The sequence below is a fragment of the Pristis pectinata genome, chromosome 5 (genome assembly GCF_009764475.1).
Source record: "Pristis pectinata isolate sPriPec2 chromosome 5, sPriPec2.1.pri, whole genome shotgun sequence".
Lineage (NCBI taxonomy): Eukaryota > Metazoa > Chordata > Chondrichthyes > Rhinopristiformes > Pristidae > Pristis > Pristis pectinata.
The window spans coordinates 76,569,148-76,589,071 of NC_067409.1; the positions used below are offsets into that span (position 1 = coordinate 76,569,148).

Consider the following 19,924-nt stretch of genomic DNA (forward strand, 5'->3'; position numbering starts at 1 on the left):
ATATCCATCATACCATATTGTTTACACACCAAAGACCATTGATAATCTGACCGATGTGTCTTAGAGAGACAGTAGGCTAGAACCCTGTGACCATGCCTACATGTCCCAGGTAATTATTTTCATTGCCTTTACTCACTAGTGGTATCAGTCTGACAGCAGTAACATGCAATAAGATCTTTTTCCCCCCAAGCAGATGACATCCATTTCTTTTACTATGAGCCCTGGTGTCTTTCAATCCCAATAGGTTTTGGATTATTGTTCTGTATACTCAGCAAGACAACAAAGCCAGCACAAAACCACACTCAGCATTACAATGGGAGGCTGAGGAATTGCAGCACTGAAATAGTTACCAAACAGCCCCAGTGATGTAGAGTCTTCCACAAGCAATTGGTACCTGTCAGTGAACACGTCTGAGTTTGTGGCAGGTTCACCACGAGACTACAGGGATATGGCAGGGAGATTTTGTTAAAAGGAACCCTGAGTCCTCATGCAGAGTTTCAACTCGAAGCATCATCAATTCCTTTCCTCCTCAGATGCTCCGAGTTCCTCTGGCTTGTTGAACTCTAAAGCAGTTTCACGATCATTCTGTCATCTACAAATCAAGTACAATAACTGCATTTTCCATTAAACTGGACTTCAATTTAGCAGACTGCGTCAGCAGTTAGTTGTAACTATTCAAATCTACTGTGGTCAGCCAGATCCCTTAAATATTTCTCTATCTTAAGAGTGCTACATTTGTGCAAGTATAAGTTACTTCTGCCACATAATGGAACCCATGCAGAGACCAAAGTGGATCACCTTAATCTGAACCCAAATCCAGTTTATACATCATACACACACAGCTAATTATCCAAAGAGACGTCCTTAACCATTGGAAATGCCTAGGATGAAATTCAATGGAATACCAAAATGATATTGATGCCACAAAATTAAGAAAGCACTTAAATGATATTTTGATGTTTAAAGATGCAAAACAGACCAGGAGTGATCCAATTCTACTTAAAGGTCTCACTTGCCAAAGGTTTTCAAATAATCTGAAGTGACGAACTAGATTTCTATGAACTTCAAGGTATATTTTCTCTTCCATCCAGTCAAATCCTTTAACAACTGGAAGTCAGAGCCCATAAATCAAACTTTAATCTGTATGTCAATATTGGTCCACAGAGACTGCATTCAATAACCTCTATCAATACCCATAAACTATTTATACAATGGCAGGAGATAACATCAAGAGTTCTGACATGGTACATAGATGAGATAATTTTCCATTTCTTCAGTTAAATGGATACTAGTTCATATAATCTAGCCTGACATATATCTTATATTCCCTGATCTGTTTCTTGTCAGCAAAGATTCAGGAGGTTCTGACTATAATTTTCCAAAATTCTGTGGAATGGAAGGTTATGTAAAATGATCTGAAGGTAGCTAACATACAGATGAGCGAGTTAATTACAGACCAATTAGACTCAAATAAAAAACAGACAATGCTGGAAACACTCAGCAGGTCAGGAGAAACAGAGTTAACTTTTCAGATTGAAGACCAGTATTGTCCTGAAATGTTAACACTATTTCTCTCTCCACAGAAGTTACCTGACTTGCTGAGTGTTTCCAGTATTTTCTGTCACTTCAGATTTCCAGCACCTGCAGTATTGTTTTTAAATTTCCATTTAGACTTCAGTTGTTGCTTACTAGTAGAGATTTTAACAGGACGAAAAAAATACTACAACTAATCCATTATGAAATTAGCTCCAATCCAATTTCTTGCACAAATCACATGCACAATTTAGTGTAATGTGGACACACGAGAGACTGCAGAAGCTGGAATCTGGAGCAACAATCTGCTGGAGGAACTCAGCAGGTCGATCAGCATCTGCGAGAGGAAAGGAATTGTCAACATTTTGGGTTGAAGTCCTGCATCAGATTCCAATGGAGTGTTTTGACCCAAAATGTCAGCGATTCCTTTCCTCCCACAGATGCTGCTCGACCTGGTTATACTTCTGTTCTTCTTTTCCTCCTTTATCACAATATCACATTATAACATAATGTAGTTAATATTTTTGTGCAATGAATATTCAGTTTTTCTGCCCATACTCCTACCAACTAATCCACAACCAATCCAATTCCTCCAGCAGATTGTTGCTTTAGTGTAATGCGAGTGTTCCAATGCATTAGTTCACGTGATAGCAATGTGCATTGCTCACGTGTGCTGGAGATTCACTGAGTAGGTGGAATTGAGGCACTGGAGTCTGCAGATACTGGAATCTGGAGCAACAAACAAGCTTCTGGAGGAACTCATTGGGTCGGGTAGCAGCTGTGGAGGCAAAGGGATGGTCAACATTTCGGGTCAAGACCCTGAACTGGGATTGAGAGTGTCCAGGGATGACAGCCGATTTAAACAGGTAAGACAGGGGTTAGTAGGTAATTGGTAGAATTGTCATCAACCCTGTCAAACTTGACTGTGGCACATACTGATGCATTAGTGATAGAGCCCTCCCCACCTGCTCGCACCCCCCCCTCCCCCAAGGTGGGGTATTTAAAGAGATCCTAAAAAAACTTGCATGTTTGTTGTTATTTGGTAGGGAGGAGGATCAATTGGAGGGAAGTGCGACTCAATGCCAGTGCTGCAGCTTTGGAGCTCACAGTTCCTGACCATCTCCTAATATGTACCGCAATAACCCCATGTCTGAGTCAGCTACATCGAATGCTAATGTGGCTGAGAGGCCAAACCTGCTTTCTAGGGGCAGTAGTGAAGTTATCTAAACCCCTCGATCGTGTTCTAATGAATGACAGGATATGCAGGACAGTGTGTTACAAAGTAGCAGACATCAGCAATATGAGACTATTATATAAAACCAATGTTGCAGTCTCAGCTGCTTCTGATGTTTGAAGTGGGTCACTGTTTGAAGCACTATCCCATATGTGTTAAAGCCTTTTGGCGTGGGATTAGTTTCACTGAGAGACCAATTCCATGTTACACCACAATCCTGAACACACCCGCAGTGCATGCACAATAACATTGGTGCCTCACATGGTTTAGATTGTTCTCCCATTATGAAGCTGGACAAGATTGCACTTTTAATATCGGAGCTCAAGGTCTCAATAGTGACACAACCACGCACAAGTGTTTTTATGGCTTGGACAATGCAAGACTCCCCTGAAGACGCACATCCACGTTGCAGTTGGGAGCACGCCATCTGCAAGTGCACAGATCCAGCGACTTCTCTGCTCCATAAACCTTAAAGTGCCCAGCTTTCCCTACTTTCTATTTGCCCTGACTGCACTCATTTCACATCGGGGTCTTGCAGCTAGAAGACACAAGACTCCCATTGAACCAGGTCCGAAAGGGGAAGGACCTTCACTGCCCCACATCACCTCTATTTTATCTACCGCCATGCTAGAAGGCTTTAATACATACGGGATAGTGTTTCAAATAGTGACCCACTTCAAACATCAGAAGTCGCTGAGACTGCAACATTGGTTTTATGTAATTGTCTCAAAATGCTGATGTCTGCTACTTTGTAACTTGCTGTTCTCCATCTCTGGTACATCTTGATTGCAATCTCTCATAATTCATGTCATGTGCTCCCAGTGTAATCTTCATTAAATAATGTCTAGCTATTAACATAATGCACTCTGCCTGTACTTCAAACATCAGTCACTCTGTAGATGAGTATTTATGCAATTTCCACTCCAGACACTGCAAACGTAAAAGGATGCATCAACCACTGTAAATAGTAGTAGATGTAGCCAGCGATATCAGGAACAGGAGCAATAAGCAGATTCCTTGTAAAGCAACTGAACATTTAACTAAGATTTGTGTACATCCTCTCCCTGTTTCAAAGCTGCATATTCAAAAGAATAAAGTTCTGTTTATTTAAACAGAATAATTTGTCGAGTATTCTTCCTGAGATAACTGCTTGTAAATAAAGATGGAGTGATTCACTCACAGAGATGATGTGTCCTTTGAGGCCATGGGCAGAGTCAGCACATTCGATCACTGCACTCAGCTGAGGGTAGCCAACTCCAGTTTTAATTCTGGTCGTGCATACAGAACCTACAGAGAAACAGAATTTACAGCAAGAGAAACATGCATTTAGGTGGCGCTTCACCACAATCTCAGGACATCTCAAACTATTTTACAACCACTAGTCACAGGTTGTAGGAGGAATGTTCCCCAGCGTAGTGTGTGGAATCCCCAACTCTTGCTTTGAACAGTGTTCTAGGGTTTTTAACTGCCACTTCACTGGGCAGAATGGCTCAAAGTGGTTAAATGGACAGAATGATTTGCTTTAAAGAACGTCCTTCTCGTGATGCAGGACCACACTGAAGCATCATCCTAGATTAAGTACTCCATCACTCCATGCTTGCACCAACAACTATCTGATTTTGCCAACTAAGCCAAATTGACATTTGACAGAATAATATACATTAGTTCACTGAGCATCTTTTTTAGCATGGATTGCATTTTGCATGTGTTAACATCAGTGTGTTGGGTGTGGGAATGATGGACAATTTCATGGATTTCAGCTTGGTTTTAAATTGTTAATCGAGTTCTAGTGTCTGTACGGTGGGGCCAGATTCAATCCCAGATGGAAAAAAGTCTACAGGACGGGACAGTGGTATCAACTAGATTGCTTAGAGATGGTATACAGATGGACCAAATGGTGTCTCTCCATGCTGTAACCCTTCCCTGCTTCTGGATAGCTAAATCCCGAGTGATTCTTTTTACATAGTTTCTCCAGGATGAATAAAAGTCAGTGGGATAAGGGGTTAATGAGGTTATCTGTTCTCTTCAGCTGCAAGTTTCCACTAATCTCCCCTCACCTCATCTGGTACTTGGCAGGAGCTGGCATCCGGCTCCCAGCTCAGGCCAACCTTCAGTAGGCTGCCTGCTGTCCTCCCTGGTTAGAGAGAGCGCTCTATCTAGCTTCCCTCCCATTATCAGAAGGCAAGCTCACAGCCCTCCAGCTTACATGATAGATCACCACACTGGGTTGCCATGGCATCTGAAAAGCTTTCATGAACAAGAGGTCATTTGGATGTCTGTCTAGATGTTTCCTACACTTTAGAAATCAGGTCATATCTACATAAATCCATGTGCAAGTAAACATTAGCAACCGAGTAATTGGCTAGCAACCTCAGAGGGAGGATTGTATAGATGATGCATACCACATAATCTCAGGAATCTATGATTCTGTGACAATGGTGCACATGGTGGGTAATGATTTATGAAGTCATACGGCAGAAACAACCCCTTCAGCCCACCACATCCATGACAACTTTTTTATCCATCTACATCAATGCCATTTGCCCACATTAGGTCCATATCGTTTTATGCCTTGTCTATTTAAGTGCCTGTCCACAAGTCTCTTAGGGGTAATCATTTTATCTGACCACCACTTCCCCTGACAACGCATTCCAGATATCAAACACTTCTTGTGTAAAACAAAACATCCCTCAGGTTCCCTTTAAACCTACCTTAAGGTTCCCTCTCACCTTAAACCTATGTCCTCTTGACTTTGATACCTGTACCATGGGACAAAAATACCAACCATCTGCTGTACTTATGCCTCATAATTTTTTTTATATACCTCTATCAGGTCACCCCCTCAGCCTCCTTTACTCCAGGAGAAACAAGCCCAGCCTATCCAATCTCTCCCCATAAACTAAAGTCCTCCAATCCAGGCAACATCCTGGTGAATCTCCTCTACATTCTTCCTATAGTGTGGCAACCAGAACTGCATACAGTACTCCTGGTATGGTCAAACAAGTGTTTTATAAAGTTGCAACATAACCTTCTAATTGTTATATTCCAAGCTCTTAGCTATGAAGGCAAGCATGCCATATTTGTCCCCACCACCTTAGTTATTTGTGTTGCCACTTTCAGGGAACTATGGACTTGAACCCCCAGGTCCCTCTGTTCATCAACATTCCTTAGCACTCTACCTTTTACTGTATACATCCTGCCTCTATTTGACTTCCCAAAATGCATCACCTCACACTCAAAGGTATTGGTCTGCTATTGTCACTTGTACCGAGGTACAGTGAAAAACTTGTCTTGCATACTGATCGTACAGATCAATTCATTACACAGTGCAGTTACATTGGGTTAGTACAGAGTGCATTGAGGTTAAGGGTAATGAGTAGATCTGTAGAGAGAGTAGCTTGCAATGAGAATTCCATCTCCCAATGTTCCACCCAACTTTCCATCTGATCTATACCCTGCTGTGGCCTTAGACAACCTTCCTCATCGTCCACGCTACCAGTAATTTTGTGTCATCCGCAAACTCACCAATCATACCGCCTACATTCACATCCAAGTCGCTAACACGTGTCACAAACAATAAAGGTCGCAGAACCAATCCTTCCAGTACACCCACTGGTCACTGATTTCCAATCAGAAAAGCAGCCTTCCACTACTCCCCTCTGCCTCCTATCACCAAGCCATGTTTGGATTCAATTACCCAACCCAGTTCGCCTTGGATGCCATGTGTTTAACCTTCTGGATAAGCCTACTATGCGGGACCTTGTGACATGCCTTATTAAAGAACATATAAACAATGTTTGCCACTCTGCCTTCATCAATCTCCTTTGTCACCTCTTCAAATAAACTCAATCAAATTACTGAGACAGAATCTGCCCCACACAAAGCCATGCTGACCATCTCTGATCTTCCCGCCTTTCCAAATGTACATAAAACCTGCCCCTTAAGTTTCTCCAATAATTTCCCTACCATTGATACAAGGTTCGCCGGCCTGTAGTTACCTGGCTGTTCCCCACTGTCTTTCTTAAGTAGAGGAACAACATTAGCTATTAGCATGTTCTAACAAAGGGTCTCCAACCTGAAACATTAATTCTGTTTCTCTTCCCCCCAGATGAGGCCTGACCTGCTGAGTATTTCCAGCATTTTCTGTTTTTCTTTCAGATTTCCAGCATATGCAGTCTTTTTGGATTTTGCGCTATTCTCCAGTCTTCTAGTAATTCACTTAAGGCTAACAAAGATGCAAAAATCTCCGTCAAGGCCCTAGCTATCTCCTCCCTTGATTTCTACAGCATCCTGGGATAGATTATATGCATTCTATGACATCTAACACCTCTTCCTTCCTAATAGTGACCTGCTCAAAAGAAGCGGGACTCTTGGTGCAAGAAGAGGGTGCCATATAAAGAGGTGAGTGTCAGGACCCTGTTCTTTTCCAGGTATTTCCAGACAGTACAAAAGGCATAGCTGCAAATTGTTAGGTGATAACTGAATGGGAAATTAGCCAAATGGCAACAACCAATAAAAAGGTTGAGTCAAGTGGAGTGGACCAGTGTTAGAGTGGGGGAGCTGATGCTTTGGCGAGAAGAGACTAAGATAAGTTTCTTTCTTTGTCTATTAGTACCTAGCTAAAAGTAGTGATGATGGATCCAGGGTCAGCGGTGTGTTCTTCCTACCAGATGTGGGAGATCTGAGAGATCTCAAGTCTCCCTGATAGCTACATCTGCGGGAGGTGCATCCAGCTGCAGCTCCTTACAGACTGTGTTAGGGAACTGGAGCTGCATCTGGATGACCTTAGGCTCATTCAGAAGAATGAGATAAAAGCTACGGGGAGGTAGCCACACCCAAGTTGCAGAGGCAGGTAGGTGCGTGACTGTCAGGAGAGGGGAAGTGAATAGGCAGATAGTGCAGAGTACCCCTGTGGCCATTCCCCTCAATAACAAGCGTACCACTCTGGATACGGTTAGGGGAAGAACGACCTACCAGAAGAAAGCCGTAGCAGTCAGGTTGCTGGCTCTGTGGCTCAGAAGGGAAGGAAGGAGAAGAGGAGAGCAATAGTGATAGGGGACTCTATAGTTAGGGGAGCAGACAGGAGATTCTGTGGACATGAAAGAGATTCCCAGATGGTATGTATCCTCCCAGGTGGCAGGGTCAGGGACATCTCAGATCGGGTCAACAGCATTATAAAGGGAGAGGGTGAGCAGGCCCGAAGTTGTGATATACATTAGTACCAATAACATGGGTAGGAAAAAGGATGAAAAGTGAATATGGGGAACTAGGTGGGAAGCTGAAAAGCAGGACCTCAAGGGTAGTAATCTCTGGATTGCTGCCTGTGCCACATGCCAGTGAGGGTAAGAATAGGTTGATAAGGCAAATGAATACGTGGCTGAGAAATTGGTGCAGGGGGCAGGGTTTCCGATTTGTGGATCATTAGGATCTCTTCTGGGGAAGGTACGACCTGTACAAAAGGGATGGGTTACACCTGAACTGGAGAGGGAGCAATATCCTTGCGGGCAGATTTGCTAGAGCTGTTGCGGAGGGTTTAAATTAGTTTGGCAGGGAGATGGGAACCCAAATGATAGGTCAGAGGATTGGGCCGTGTTGTGTGAAAAGGTTCTTTTGGAATCTTAAAGACAGAGGAACTCTGGACACAGTCTTTGTAATTTAAAAATGGTTTATTAACAAAGACAAACACAGGGACAGAATGAATGGGAACAGATGCGCGCGCGTGCACACACACACACACACACACACACACACACACACACACAGAGGAGATCGCGGACATGTAGGGGGATCGCAATGAGGATGAGATACACACACACTCAAATACACAAACAAGGTACAGCTTATTAAGGGATAAACACTTCAATGCCTGAATACCTTGACCCAAAAAGCATTGGCTTAACACTCCCTGGAATCTGACTAAGATGCTCCCAAACCACGTGGTGATGCACACTCTTACCAGTGGTCTCTGCAATGTTGTCTCACAACTCCTGGGGCAGTCGAAACAGAGAGACCAGGGGGCTGCAACGCTCCTTTTAGTGCTAAGAGGCTGGGTGGAGCCTAGCCAGGTGATTTAGACAGGCCAATGATTTGGGGGTCAAGGACAAAGGTGCCTGCCACGGCCAACAGTCAGGCAGGTTCAAGGACAAAGGTGCCTCTCCAAAGCCAATCCCTATGCCCACACCTGATGGGTGGGGTGGAGCCACACCTTGATTGACAGTGGTGTCACTTCTGATCCACAGAGCAATGCTGTCCTCTGACCAGCGGGGTCAGTGTCGTTACGGTCACGTGACAGCCATGTGCTCTCATACTATAGGCAGTTGGTGTACAGGTTGATGCAGTGTGTAGAGAGACTGCGAGGAAGGATGGGCAGTTGATAGGGCAAAATTGCAGTCAGTTGGATGGGTTGAAGTGTGTCTATTTTAATGCAAGAAATGTCAGGAACAAGGGTGATGAACTTAGAGCATAGGTCAGAACATGGAACTGTGATGTTGTGGCCATTACAGGGACTTGGCTGTCACAAGGGCAGGATTGGTTGCTGGATGTTCTGGGGTTTAGATGTTTCAAAAGGGACAGGGAGGGAGGTAAGGGAGGTGGGGGAGTGGCATTGCTAATCAGGGATAGTATCACAGCTGCAGAAGGTAAGACTTCCTAGAAGGATCATCTACTGAGTCAGTGTGGGTGAAGGTCAGAAACAGGAAGGGAGCAATCACTCTATTGGGAGTATTCTACAGACACCACCCACCCCCCCCCCCCCCCCCCCCAACACACACAGCAACAGAGACACTGAGGCACAGATCAGGAGGCAGATTTTGGAAAGGTGCAAAAAAAATAACAAGGTTGTTGTCATGGGTGATTTCAACTTCCCTAATATTGACTAGCACCTCCTTAGTGCAAAAAGTTTGGATGAAGCGGAATTTGTTAGGTGTGTCCAGGAAGGATTCCTGACACAATATGTACACAGGCCGACTAGAGGAGAGGCCATTCTGGATCTGGTACTAGGCAATGAATCTGGTCAGGTGTCAGATCTCTCGGTGGGTGAGCATTTCGGAGACAGTGACCACAACTCCCTGACCTTTACCCTTGCCTTGAAGGGGGATAGGAGCAGACAATATGGGGAAGTATTTAGTTGTGGGAGGGGGAATTATGATGCTATTAGGCAGGAACTTGGGAGTGTAAATTGGGAGCAGATGTACTCAGGGAAATGCACAAATAGAAATATGGAGGTTGTTTAGAGATAATTTTCAGGGGGTTCTGGATAGGTTTGTCCCATTGAAGCAGGAAAAGGATGATAGGGTGAAGGAACCATGGTTGACAGATGTGGAATATCGAGTGAAGAAGAACATAGAACAGTACAGCACAGAACAGGCCCTTCGGCCCACAATGTTGTACTGACATAGCTAATCCCTCCTACCTAGAGAATGCCCATATCCCTCTATTTTCCTCTCATTCATGTGCCCATCCAAGCCCCCAATGAATTTGCCTCCACCACCCTATCAAGCAACGCATTCCAGTCCACTCCTTCTCTCATTCCCAGCCTTCCTGCAGAGAAGGGTGCTAAAGCCCGATCCAGAACTGAATGAAATGAAGGCATAAAATTCCTTGCACCACAATCTATGGTATCGCAGCTTCAATGGGAACCAGACCACTGCCACAATTTTTGTTTTTGCTTTTTCTTTCCACTCTCATAAGAAAATGAGAAATAGAAGCAGAAGGGGGCCATTTAGTCCCTCATACCTGCTTCACAGACCATCTCAAACACCACTTTCCTGCACTATCCCCCTGTTCTTTGGTTTTACTAATACCCAGAAAACTATTGACCTTTGAATGAGATTGGCGACAGGAGTTTTCACGGACCTCCAGGGTATAGAATGCAAAAGATTCACCACCCTCTGAGTGAAGAAATTTCTCTTCGCGTCACTCCTTAAATTGAAACTGTGAGTCCCTGGTTTTAGATTCCTCAGCCAAGTGAAACATCTTCCTTACATCTGCTCTCTAAGAATCTGGTACATTTCAATTAGTTCATTCAGAGGGTGCAAAGGAGGTGTACCAGAATGCTGCCTGGATTAGACGGCATGTGCTATGAGGAGAGGTAGGACAAAGCTTATTTAAGGTTTAGGAAGCAAGGATCATACAGGGCTCTAGAGTTACAAAGTAGCCAGGAAGGAACTTAAGAATGAACATCAAATGCCTCATGCCCCCTTCCAGGAGAGCTAGAAGGGGGCATGAGATGGCCTTGGTCAGTAGGATTAAGGAGAACCCCAAGGTGTTCTACTCGTATGTTGAAGAACAGGAGGATGACTAGAGTGAAGGTAGGACTGATTAGAGATAGAGGAGGAAACGTGCCTGGAGTCGGAGGAGGCAGGGGAGGTCCTTAATGAAAACTTTGCTTCAGTATTCACCCGTGAGAGAGACCTTGACATTTGTGAGGACAGCGTAAAACAGGTTGATAAGCTAGAACATGTCGATGTTAAGGAGGAGGATGTGCTGGAATTTTTGAAAAACATTAGGATAGATAAGTCACCGGGACCAGACAGGATATATCCCAGGATACTACAGGAAGCGAGGGAAGAGATTTCTGAACCCATGGCGATGATCTTTGTGTCCTCACTGGCCACAGGAATAGTGCCAGATGATTGGAGGGTGGCAAATGTTATTCCTTTGTTCAAGAAAGGGAGTAAGGACAACCCTGAGAATTATAGACCAGTCATACTTACTTCAGTGGTGGGCAAATTATCGGAAAAGACTCTTAGGGACAGGATTTATGAGCATTTGGAGAAGTATAGGCTGACTAAGAATAATCAGCATAGCTTTGGGAGGAGTAGGTCATGCCTCACAAGCCTGATTGAATTCTTTGCAGATGTGACAAAACACATTGAGGGTAGAGCAGTGGATGTGGTGTAAATACACTTTAGTGAGGCGTTTGATAAGGTTCCCCATGATAGGCTCATTCAGAAGGTTGGGAGGCATGGGATCCGGGGAAACTTGGCTGTGTGGATTCAGAATTGGCTTGCCCATAGAAGGCAGAGGGTGGTTGTAGATGGAGCATATTCTGACTGGAGGTCAGTGACCAGTGGTGTTCCACAAGGATTTGTTCTGGGACCTCTGCTCTTTGTGATTTTTTATAAATGACTTGCATGAGGAAGTGGAAGGGTGAGTTAGTAAGTTTTCAGATGACACGAAGGTTGGTGGTGTGGATAGTGTAGAAGGTTGTTGAGGGTTACGACGCGACATTGATGGGATGCAAAGCTGAGCTGAGAAGTGGCAGGTGGAGTTCAGACTGGAACAATGTGAAATGATTCACTTTGGAAGGTTGAATTTGAAGGCAAAATACAGGATTCATGGCAGGATTCTTAGCAGTGTGGAGGAACAGAGGGATCTTGGGGTCCAAGTCCATTGATCCCTCAAAGTTGCAGCGCAAGATGATAGGGTTGTTAAGGCGGCGTATTGGCCTTTATTAGTTGGGGAAGTGAGTTTGAGAACCGCGAGGTAATGTTGCAGCTATATAAAACTCCAGTTAGACCACATTTAGAATATTGTGTTCATTTCGGGTCACCTCACTATAGGAAAGATGTGGAAGCTTTAGAAAGGGTGCAGAGGAGATTTACCAGGATGCTACCTGGATTAGAGTATGTCTTATGAGGATAGGTTGAGCGAGCTAGGGCTTTTCTCTTTGGAGCGAAGAAGGATGAGAGGTGACCTGATAGAGGTGTACAAGATGATTAGAGGTATAGATCGAGTGGACAGCCAGAAACTTTTTCCCAAGGTGGAAGTGGCTAACATAAGGGGCGTAATTTTAAGGTGACTGGAGAAAAGTACAGGGGGATATCAGAGGCATGTATTTTTTTTTACATAGAGTGGTGGGTGTGTGGAATGCACTGCCAGGGGTGCTGGTAGAGACAGATACATTAGGGGCATTTAAGAGACTTTTAGATAGGCACATGGATGAAAGAAAAATGGAGGGCTACGTGGGAGCGAATGGTTAGATTGATCTTAGAGTAGGTTAAAAGGTTGGCACAACATAGTGGGCTGAAGGGCCTGTACTGTGCTGTAATGTTCTTAACCTCCCCCTCCCTGAACTCACTATCTTCCATGTCGTTCTCCTTGGTGTATACAGATAAGGAAGTATTAATTTAGGACCTCACCCATATCTCTCGGCTCCACACATAGATTTGCCATGGGAGTGACATTTAAAGACCCATGGAATATTGATCATAGAGTGTGGGTGTTCATTGTCAGAGTACCTCAATACAGAACAATAATCCACTGTTCACTAAAGGCAGGGAACTTGTCCTTCAGCCCAGAGTCTGCACTGACTATCAAACACCAATTTACACCAATCCCCTTTTATTCTCCCCATATTCTTATCCACTCTCCCCACTCACCTATACTCACTTACAGTGGCCAATTAACCTACCAACCTGCAAACCTTTGGAATGTGGGAGGAAACCAGAGCACCCAGAGAAAACCCACACAGTCACAGGGAGAACAAGCAAGTTCCATACTAACAGCACTGGAGGTCAAGATTGAACCTGGGTCACTGGAGCTCCATGAGCTGTGCCACTGTGCAGTCCTATTGTATCCGTCACAGGCAAATGGAACGAGCTCTGACAGACATCTTGGTCGGCATGGACAAGTAGGGCCAAAGGGCCATTTCTGTGCTGTATAACTCAACCCATTATAACTTTCAAAACTGCTACCCAGGTGTTTGTCATAGTGGTCATGTCTGTTCAATGAACAAGGATACCACAACTCATTGAGCCAAGTTATTGCTACGAACAAATTAAAATCGGCTGAAGTTAAAACCAAGCTTGCTTTAGCCCCTTGCGGTATGCCACCCTGTTCATTTACCTGGTCCGATGCCCACTTTGATGACGTCAGCTCCTGAGAGAATAAGTTCTTCAACCATTTCCCCTGTCACCACGTTACCAGCCTAGGGTTTGAAAACAACAAGTGTCAGAGAAAGCAGTAGATTCTGTAACTGACTGACAGGCTGGAGAGATGGCCAAGAATGACCGAGGGCAAAGCTTTACACCAGAGAAACACCATCATAAAACGGTGCATTATTTCAGCCCTTCCTATGGTAGAGAGCTAGTTTTATCATCACCTGCACTTCATTTGCAGACACAGAGCAAAAGGAGCAACAAATCCTGTCCAAGACCATCACCAACTGGGTCAAGTCTGTTCTGGGACAGATGATCCACCCAGACCAAACCTGTGCTGTACCTGGCAGGAAAATCTGACAGCCTTCCGCTACTCAGGGATGCCGTTGCCTACATGTAGGACAGAGGGGTGGATGTCCACCTGGTCAGCTTTGGACCAGGAGAAGGCCTTTGACAGGAGATCACACATGTACATGATGGACATGTTCTTCAAAATGGCTTTTGGGGAGGGAACCAGATATTGGATCCAGCTGCTCTACACATATCCGTAGTTCAGTCCAATTCAATGGGTGGGAGACAGATAGTTTCCCCATAAAGTCTGGAGTCAGGCAGGGTTCTCCACTCTCCCCATGTGCTGCATCAAACCCTTTGCCGAATCCATCAGCAAGGACGAGAGCATAAAAGGGTTGACACTGCCAGGCAGTGGAGGCACACAAGTCAAAACCTCCCTGGACATAGACAACGTCACTGTCTTCTGCTCGGACCCACGGTCAGTTTGCGGACTGATTAGTATCTGCAACCAGTTCAAGTTGGCATTGGGGGCCAGAGTCAACTGCAGGAAGAGCGAGGAACCTGACCGATCCAATGTCCCCTTCACCATCAGGTCTGACCACCTGAAGGTGCTGGGGATCTGGCTCAGAGGGGCTGAGGCGTGTAACAAGAATTGGCTGGAGCGGATTGGGAAGGTCAAACAAAAATTGGGTCTGTAGAATCAGTGTTCCCTGTCAATAACTGGGAAGAACTTGGTCATCAGGTGCGATGTGCTCTCAGGGCTTCTGTACTTGGCGCAGGTGTGGCCTCTTCCTTACTCCTCTGCTTCAGCAATCACCCAGAACGTCTTCCAGTTTATCTGGGGGTCCAAGGTGGAGCAAGTCTTGGTCTTGTTGTACAAATCCCCAGAGAAGAGGTGCCAAAGTGTACCCAACATTACCCTCATCCTGATGACCACATTCATGTGTGGCTGTATCAGGCTGTGTGTGGATCCAAAGTACGTGGGCATCAAGTGTCACTATGTGCTGAGATTCTAACTGTCTCTAGTGTTGTGGGAGATAGGCCTGGCCCCACTACTGTGCAACGTCACGTCAGCTGGACGTTGCTGCACCACCTGTCCTTGTGGAGGAGTTCTTCCAAGTAAACACCTTTAACCGCAAGTCCATCAAGCAGTGGTCAGCACAGAACATTCTGCAGACAATGTGGAACAGGGACACTATGGATACAGTGAGGTGGTTCCCTGAGCAAACTGTTCAAATCATCTGGCAGAATGCCTCATCGCTAGATCTCACCGACAAGCACCAAGACCTCGCTTGGCTGGTGGTGAAAGGGGCCCTCACAGTCAGAGCCCTCCTGTACGTACAGCACATCATCCCCAGTGTATGCTGCCCTCATGACAGCTATAGTGCAGAAGAGACAGTCACCCACCTCTTTGTGGATTTGCTAAGAGGGTGTGGAGCAGGATGCAGATGCAAGGGTTCGTCTCGGTTCGTCCCCAGCAACTGCATTACAGAGGACTCTCTGATCTACAGGCTGTTCCCAGGGACAAACCGAGACAGATATCAAATACTGTTGGAAGGGTCATCAACTCAGTGAAAGACACCCTTTGGTCTGCCCAAAACTTGGTCTTCCAGCACAGTGAGATGTCTGTAAGGAAATGCTGCAGACTGGCAGAGTCCAGGGTGCAGGAGTACGTGCTGAAATGCAGTGCAACCAATGCTATAGCTCTGTAGGGAAGAACCACAGTCTCGATTCCTTCCGCTACTGTGCATGGACAAGCAGAGTTGGGTGGGGAAGCCCCTCAAACAAGGGAATGATATATCACCCCAGAGGGCCACATGTGGCAATGGTGCTGTGGTTTTTAAAAAATAAGTTTACACTACTGAATGTACTGTTTTGCACTGTTTCTTTTGTATATTTTTTATTATTATGAATGTTTATTTTTGAAAGATAAAAAACAAATCCATAATCCTGTGTGGCAGCACTGAAAGGACACCAAATTCATCTTTAGCGTATGAAAGATCCATTCAGAAGTCTGATAACAGCAAGACAGAAGCTGTCCTCGAGCCTGGTGGATCGTGCTTTCAAGCTTTTGCATCTTCTGCCTGATGGGAAGGGGGGGGGGAGAAGAGAGAATGACTGGGGTGGGTGGGGATCCCTGATTATGTTGTTTGCTTTTCCAAGGCAGCAGACAGGGTAGACAGAGCCAATGGTGGGGAGGCTGGTTTTCCTGATGGACTGGGCTATGTTCACATCTCTCTGCTGTTTCTTGCGTTCTTGGGCAGAGCAGTTGCCATACCAAGCTCTGATGCGTCCAGATAGGGTGCTTTCTACAGTGCATCTGTAAAAATTGGTAAGAATCATCGGGGACATGCCTAATTTCTTTAGCCTTCTGAGGAAGTAGAGGCTTTCTTGGCCTTTAACCCTCTCTCTTTAACTGTTGGTTAGAGAAGAATCTGACTCTCAGATATTCCAGCTTTGCACTGATGCTCAACACAGAACCTCTCTCCACAGACTGGGGAATCAGTTATGGGAATAGCACACTCACCTCACTGCACTGCTGGTTATCCAATTGCTGGGGGAGAGGGGGAAGGAGGGCAAAGCACAAAGCAGCCCTGGGATTGCCTGATCCATGAATCTCTCTCAAGATGACACAACTAGTACTAATTCCAAAGATCATTAGGTATCAATTCAGTAAAACTAAAACAATGAAAACGTTCCCTAATTCCTCTGAAGGATTCCTTTGGTAAGCAACTTGATGCACTGTGAACACACAGGGCAACAGCCCATGAACGGCTGAAATACTGAGGCTTCACTGACCAGTGTGGTTGATATCATGTTAAATGAACACTAAGGGATTGATTCAAGAGGGTGATAGTGGGGTTTCCTTTTTCCATTTACAGGATCTTGGTGTCACTGACCATCCCTAACTGCTCTTGAAGGTGGTGCTGAGCTGCCTTCTTGAATCACTGACATCTTTCTGGTGAAGCACATACAACTAGACTCAAGGACAGCTTCTATCCCACTGTCATAGGACTCTCAAGCAGACCTCTCATACACTAAAGATGAATTCTTGATCTCCCAGTTTACCTCGTCATGGCCCTTGCATTTTGTTTACCTGCACTGCGCTTCTGCTGTAACTGTAACACTATATTCTGCATTCTTTTTACTATCTTGAAATACTTACGGCATGATTTGTCTGGATGGCATGCAGAACAAAAGCTTTTCACTGTATCTTGGTACAGACACTCATTGACCCTCTGACCTTCTCCTGCAGACCCAGTTTATGTGGGTGGTCCAGTTGAGTTTCTGGTCAATGACAGCCCCAGGATGATGATGGTGGGGGACTCAAGAATGGTAACATCATTGAATGTCAAGGGTAGGCAATGTGACTCACTTTTAATGGAGATGGTCAATGCCTGGCACAGCTGTGGTGTGAATGTTACTTGCCACTTATCAGTCCATGCCTGAATGTTGTCTAGGTCTTGTTGCACTAAGGTATGGACATCATTTGAAAATGGAGTCAAACACTTGTACAATCATCAGCAAACATCCCCACTTCTGACCTCATGATGGACAGAAGGTCATTGATGAAGTAGCTGAAGATGTTGGGCCTTGGGCACTGCCCTAAGGAACTCCTGCAATGACCTCCATCATGATTGACAACTGGACATCCCTTAGCATTTCCATTGTCTCAATTCTATTTGCAACTGCTCAGCAATAAAACAAGACCGAGGCAACGTTCAGGCTCGGGTTGATAAGTGGCAAAAAAAAATAGACAGAGCCTTTACATTTAAGACATGATCATTGATGATTCACCCATCAGGTCCCATCAGCGAGTGACTCACCTTGTGAAACCTCACAGCCTTTCTGTTGACAAGAGCCATGTCAGGAGTGTGATGGAATTCTCCCCCCTTGCCTGGATCAGTACAGCATCAACTCTGAAGAAATTTGACACTACCCGGGACAAAGCAGCCAGTTTGTTCTGCACCCATCCACCACCCTCAGCATTCACTCCCTCCCCCACCAGTGGACAATGGCTGTGATGTGTATCATCTACAAAATGCAGGGCAGTTATACAGTCACAGCTGTATAGCATGAAAACAGGCCCTTCAGCCCAACTTGTCCACACCAATCAAGGTGCCTATATGAGCCTGGTCCCATTTGTCTGTGTTTGGCCCATATCCCTCTAAACCTTTTCTATCCATGTATCTGTTTCAATGTCTTTTAAACATTGTAATTTTACCCACCTCTATAGCTTCCTCTGGCAGCTCATTCCATATACCCACCATCCTCAGTGAAAAATTGCCTGAGGTCCCCTTTAAATCTTTCCCCTCTCAAGTCTATGTCCTTTAGTTTTAGACTCCCCTATCCTGGGAAATGAGTGGAGTACAGAGGGATCTAGATGTTTGAGTGCATAAATCATTAAAAAAAAATTAGCAGGCAGGTGCAGCAGGTGGTTAGAAAGGCAATTGGCACATTAATCTTGATTGTAAGGAGGTTGCAGTTTAGAAAAAGTAGTATTGTTACAATTGTACAGAGTGATGGTGAAGATTGTAACAATACTACTTTTTCTGTGCAAAGTTTTGGTCCCCTTGTTTAAAGAAAGATGCTCTAGGGTTGGAAGCAACTGAGCGATGTCTTCTGGACCAATTCCTGGGTTGTGCGAGCTATCCTATCACAAGCAACTATAAAAGGCGGATCTGTATTCTGTGGAGTTGAGGGGAATGAGGGGTGATCTTATTGGAACACAACAGTACAAGCACAGGAACAGGCCCTTCGGCCCACCATGTCTGTGCCGGCCATGATGCCAATTTAAACTAATCCCATCTGCCCGCACATTGTCTATATCCTTCCATTCCCTCCCTGTTCATGTACTGAAATGCCTCTTAAACATTCATATCTACTTCCACCACTTGAGCCCACAACCTTGCCTCCGATTCAAGTGTGCTACTTCTCGCCCACAGTTGACACCTCCAGAGATGTAAAGTTCTACACATCTGGCAAGAGGTTCAAATGTCACGTCTGATATAAAGAGAATGTTGGCTCAGCAGGTCACGCAGCATCTGTGGAGACAGGAACAGAGTCAACATTTCAGGTCGATGACCCCTCATCAAAACTCATGAGCAACAGTTCTGATTAAAGGTCACTGACTGAAACGTTTCTCTTTCCGCAGATGCTGCCTGACCTGCTGAGTGTTTCCAGCATCCTCTGTTGATACTACATAGCGAGAGGTTGTTGGCTCTCCTCACTCCTACCACATTGCTGATTTGGATGTTAAATGTCCTGTTTTTAATCCTCAGTGACTGCACTTGATAAAAATACATGACACCATGTCTATGACTTGTGCCAGGCTTGAGGTTTGGCGTTTCACTGAAGGTTCCCGACAACTACTACATCTTTCCAGTTGGCAACAACTGCTGTCTACAAGCTCCCAACTTGGCTGAATTGGAAATTTGACTTGTGGGAAGAGATACTGGTGTAAAGTTATTTTGATGACCTCCATATTGGAGTGCGCAATGACAGCTTGCCATGCCAAGTTAGCAGTTTAGAAATGCTGCCAGGATTTTGAAAAGAAAGGTGGATACAAGACTTACCATGATGGTGTGTTTTGGAAACTTGGCCCGAACAGTTTTGACAGATTCCACAAAGTGCTCCGAGTATCCATTTGCAACATCCAGACAGATGTAGTTGATGGCTGGGATTGCTTCTAGAATCTTGCAAAGTTTGTCCAAGTCTGCCTGACCTGTGCCGGAACTTACAGCCACATGCTGATAAGAGATAATCAGGCAGAGAGAGAGGGAATTCATTAAAGGAAGGTCTGTCTAAATCCTTTGCTGTACTTAAAAAAAATATCAATGAGAGCATTAAGATTACAAATTCCTGCCCTCAGGCAGTGTTTATCAGAAATTTGGGTTGATGGTTAGTTGATCACATGGGATTTTCTTTCTGTTCAAACTACTTGACAATTTTTTTTTAATATACAGAGCTCATTGGCCTCTTTGGT

At 44.9% G+C, this 19,924-nt stretch overlaps 1 protein-coding gene across 1 annotated transcript in view; it reads right to left on the bottom strand.

The window, feature by feature from the left end:
• Positions 1–19,924, bottom strand: part of LOC127570611 (GMP reductase 1) — a 64,233-nt gene that overhangs the window by 17,856 nt on the left and 26,453 nt on the right. The window contains exons 4-6 of the mRNA XM_052016328.1: positions 19,515–19,688; positions 13,616–13,697; positions 3,948–4,054 (exon numbers count right to left, since the gene is read on the bottom strand). Coding sequence (XP_051872288.1) covers positions 3,948–4,054; positions 13,616–13,697; positions 19,515–19,688 — 363 coding nt within the window. The remainder of the gene's footprint in view (positions 1–3,947; positions 4,055–13,615; positions 13,698–19,514; positions 19,689–19,924) is intronic.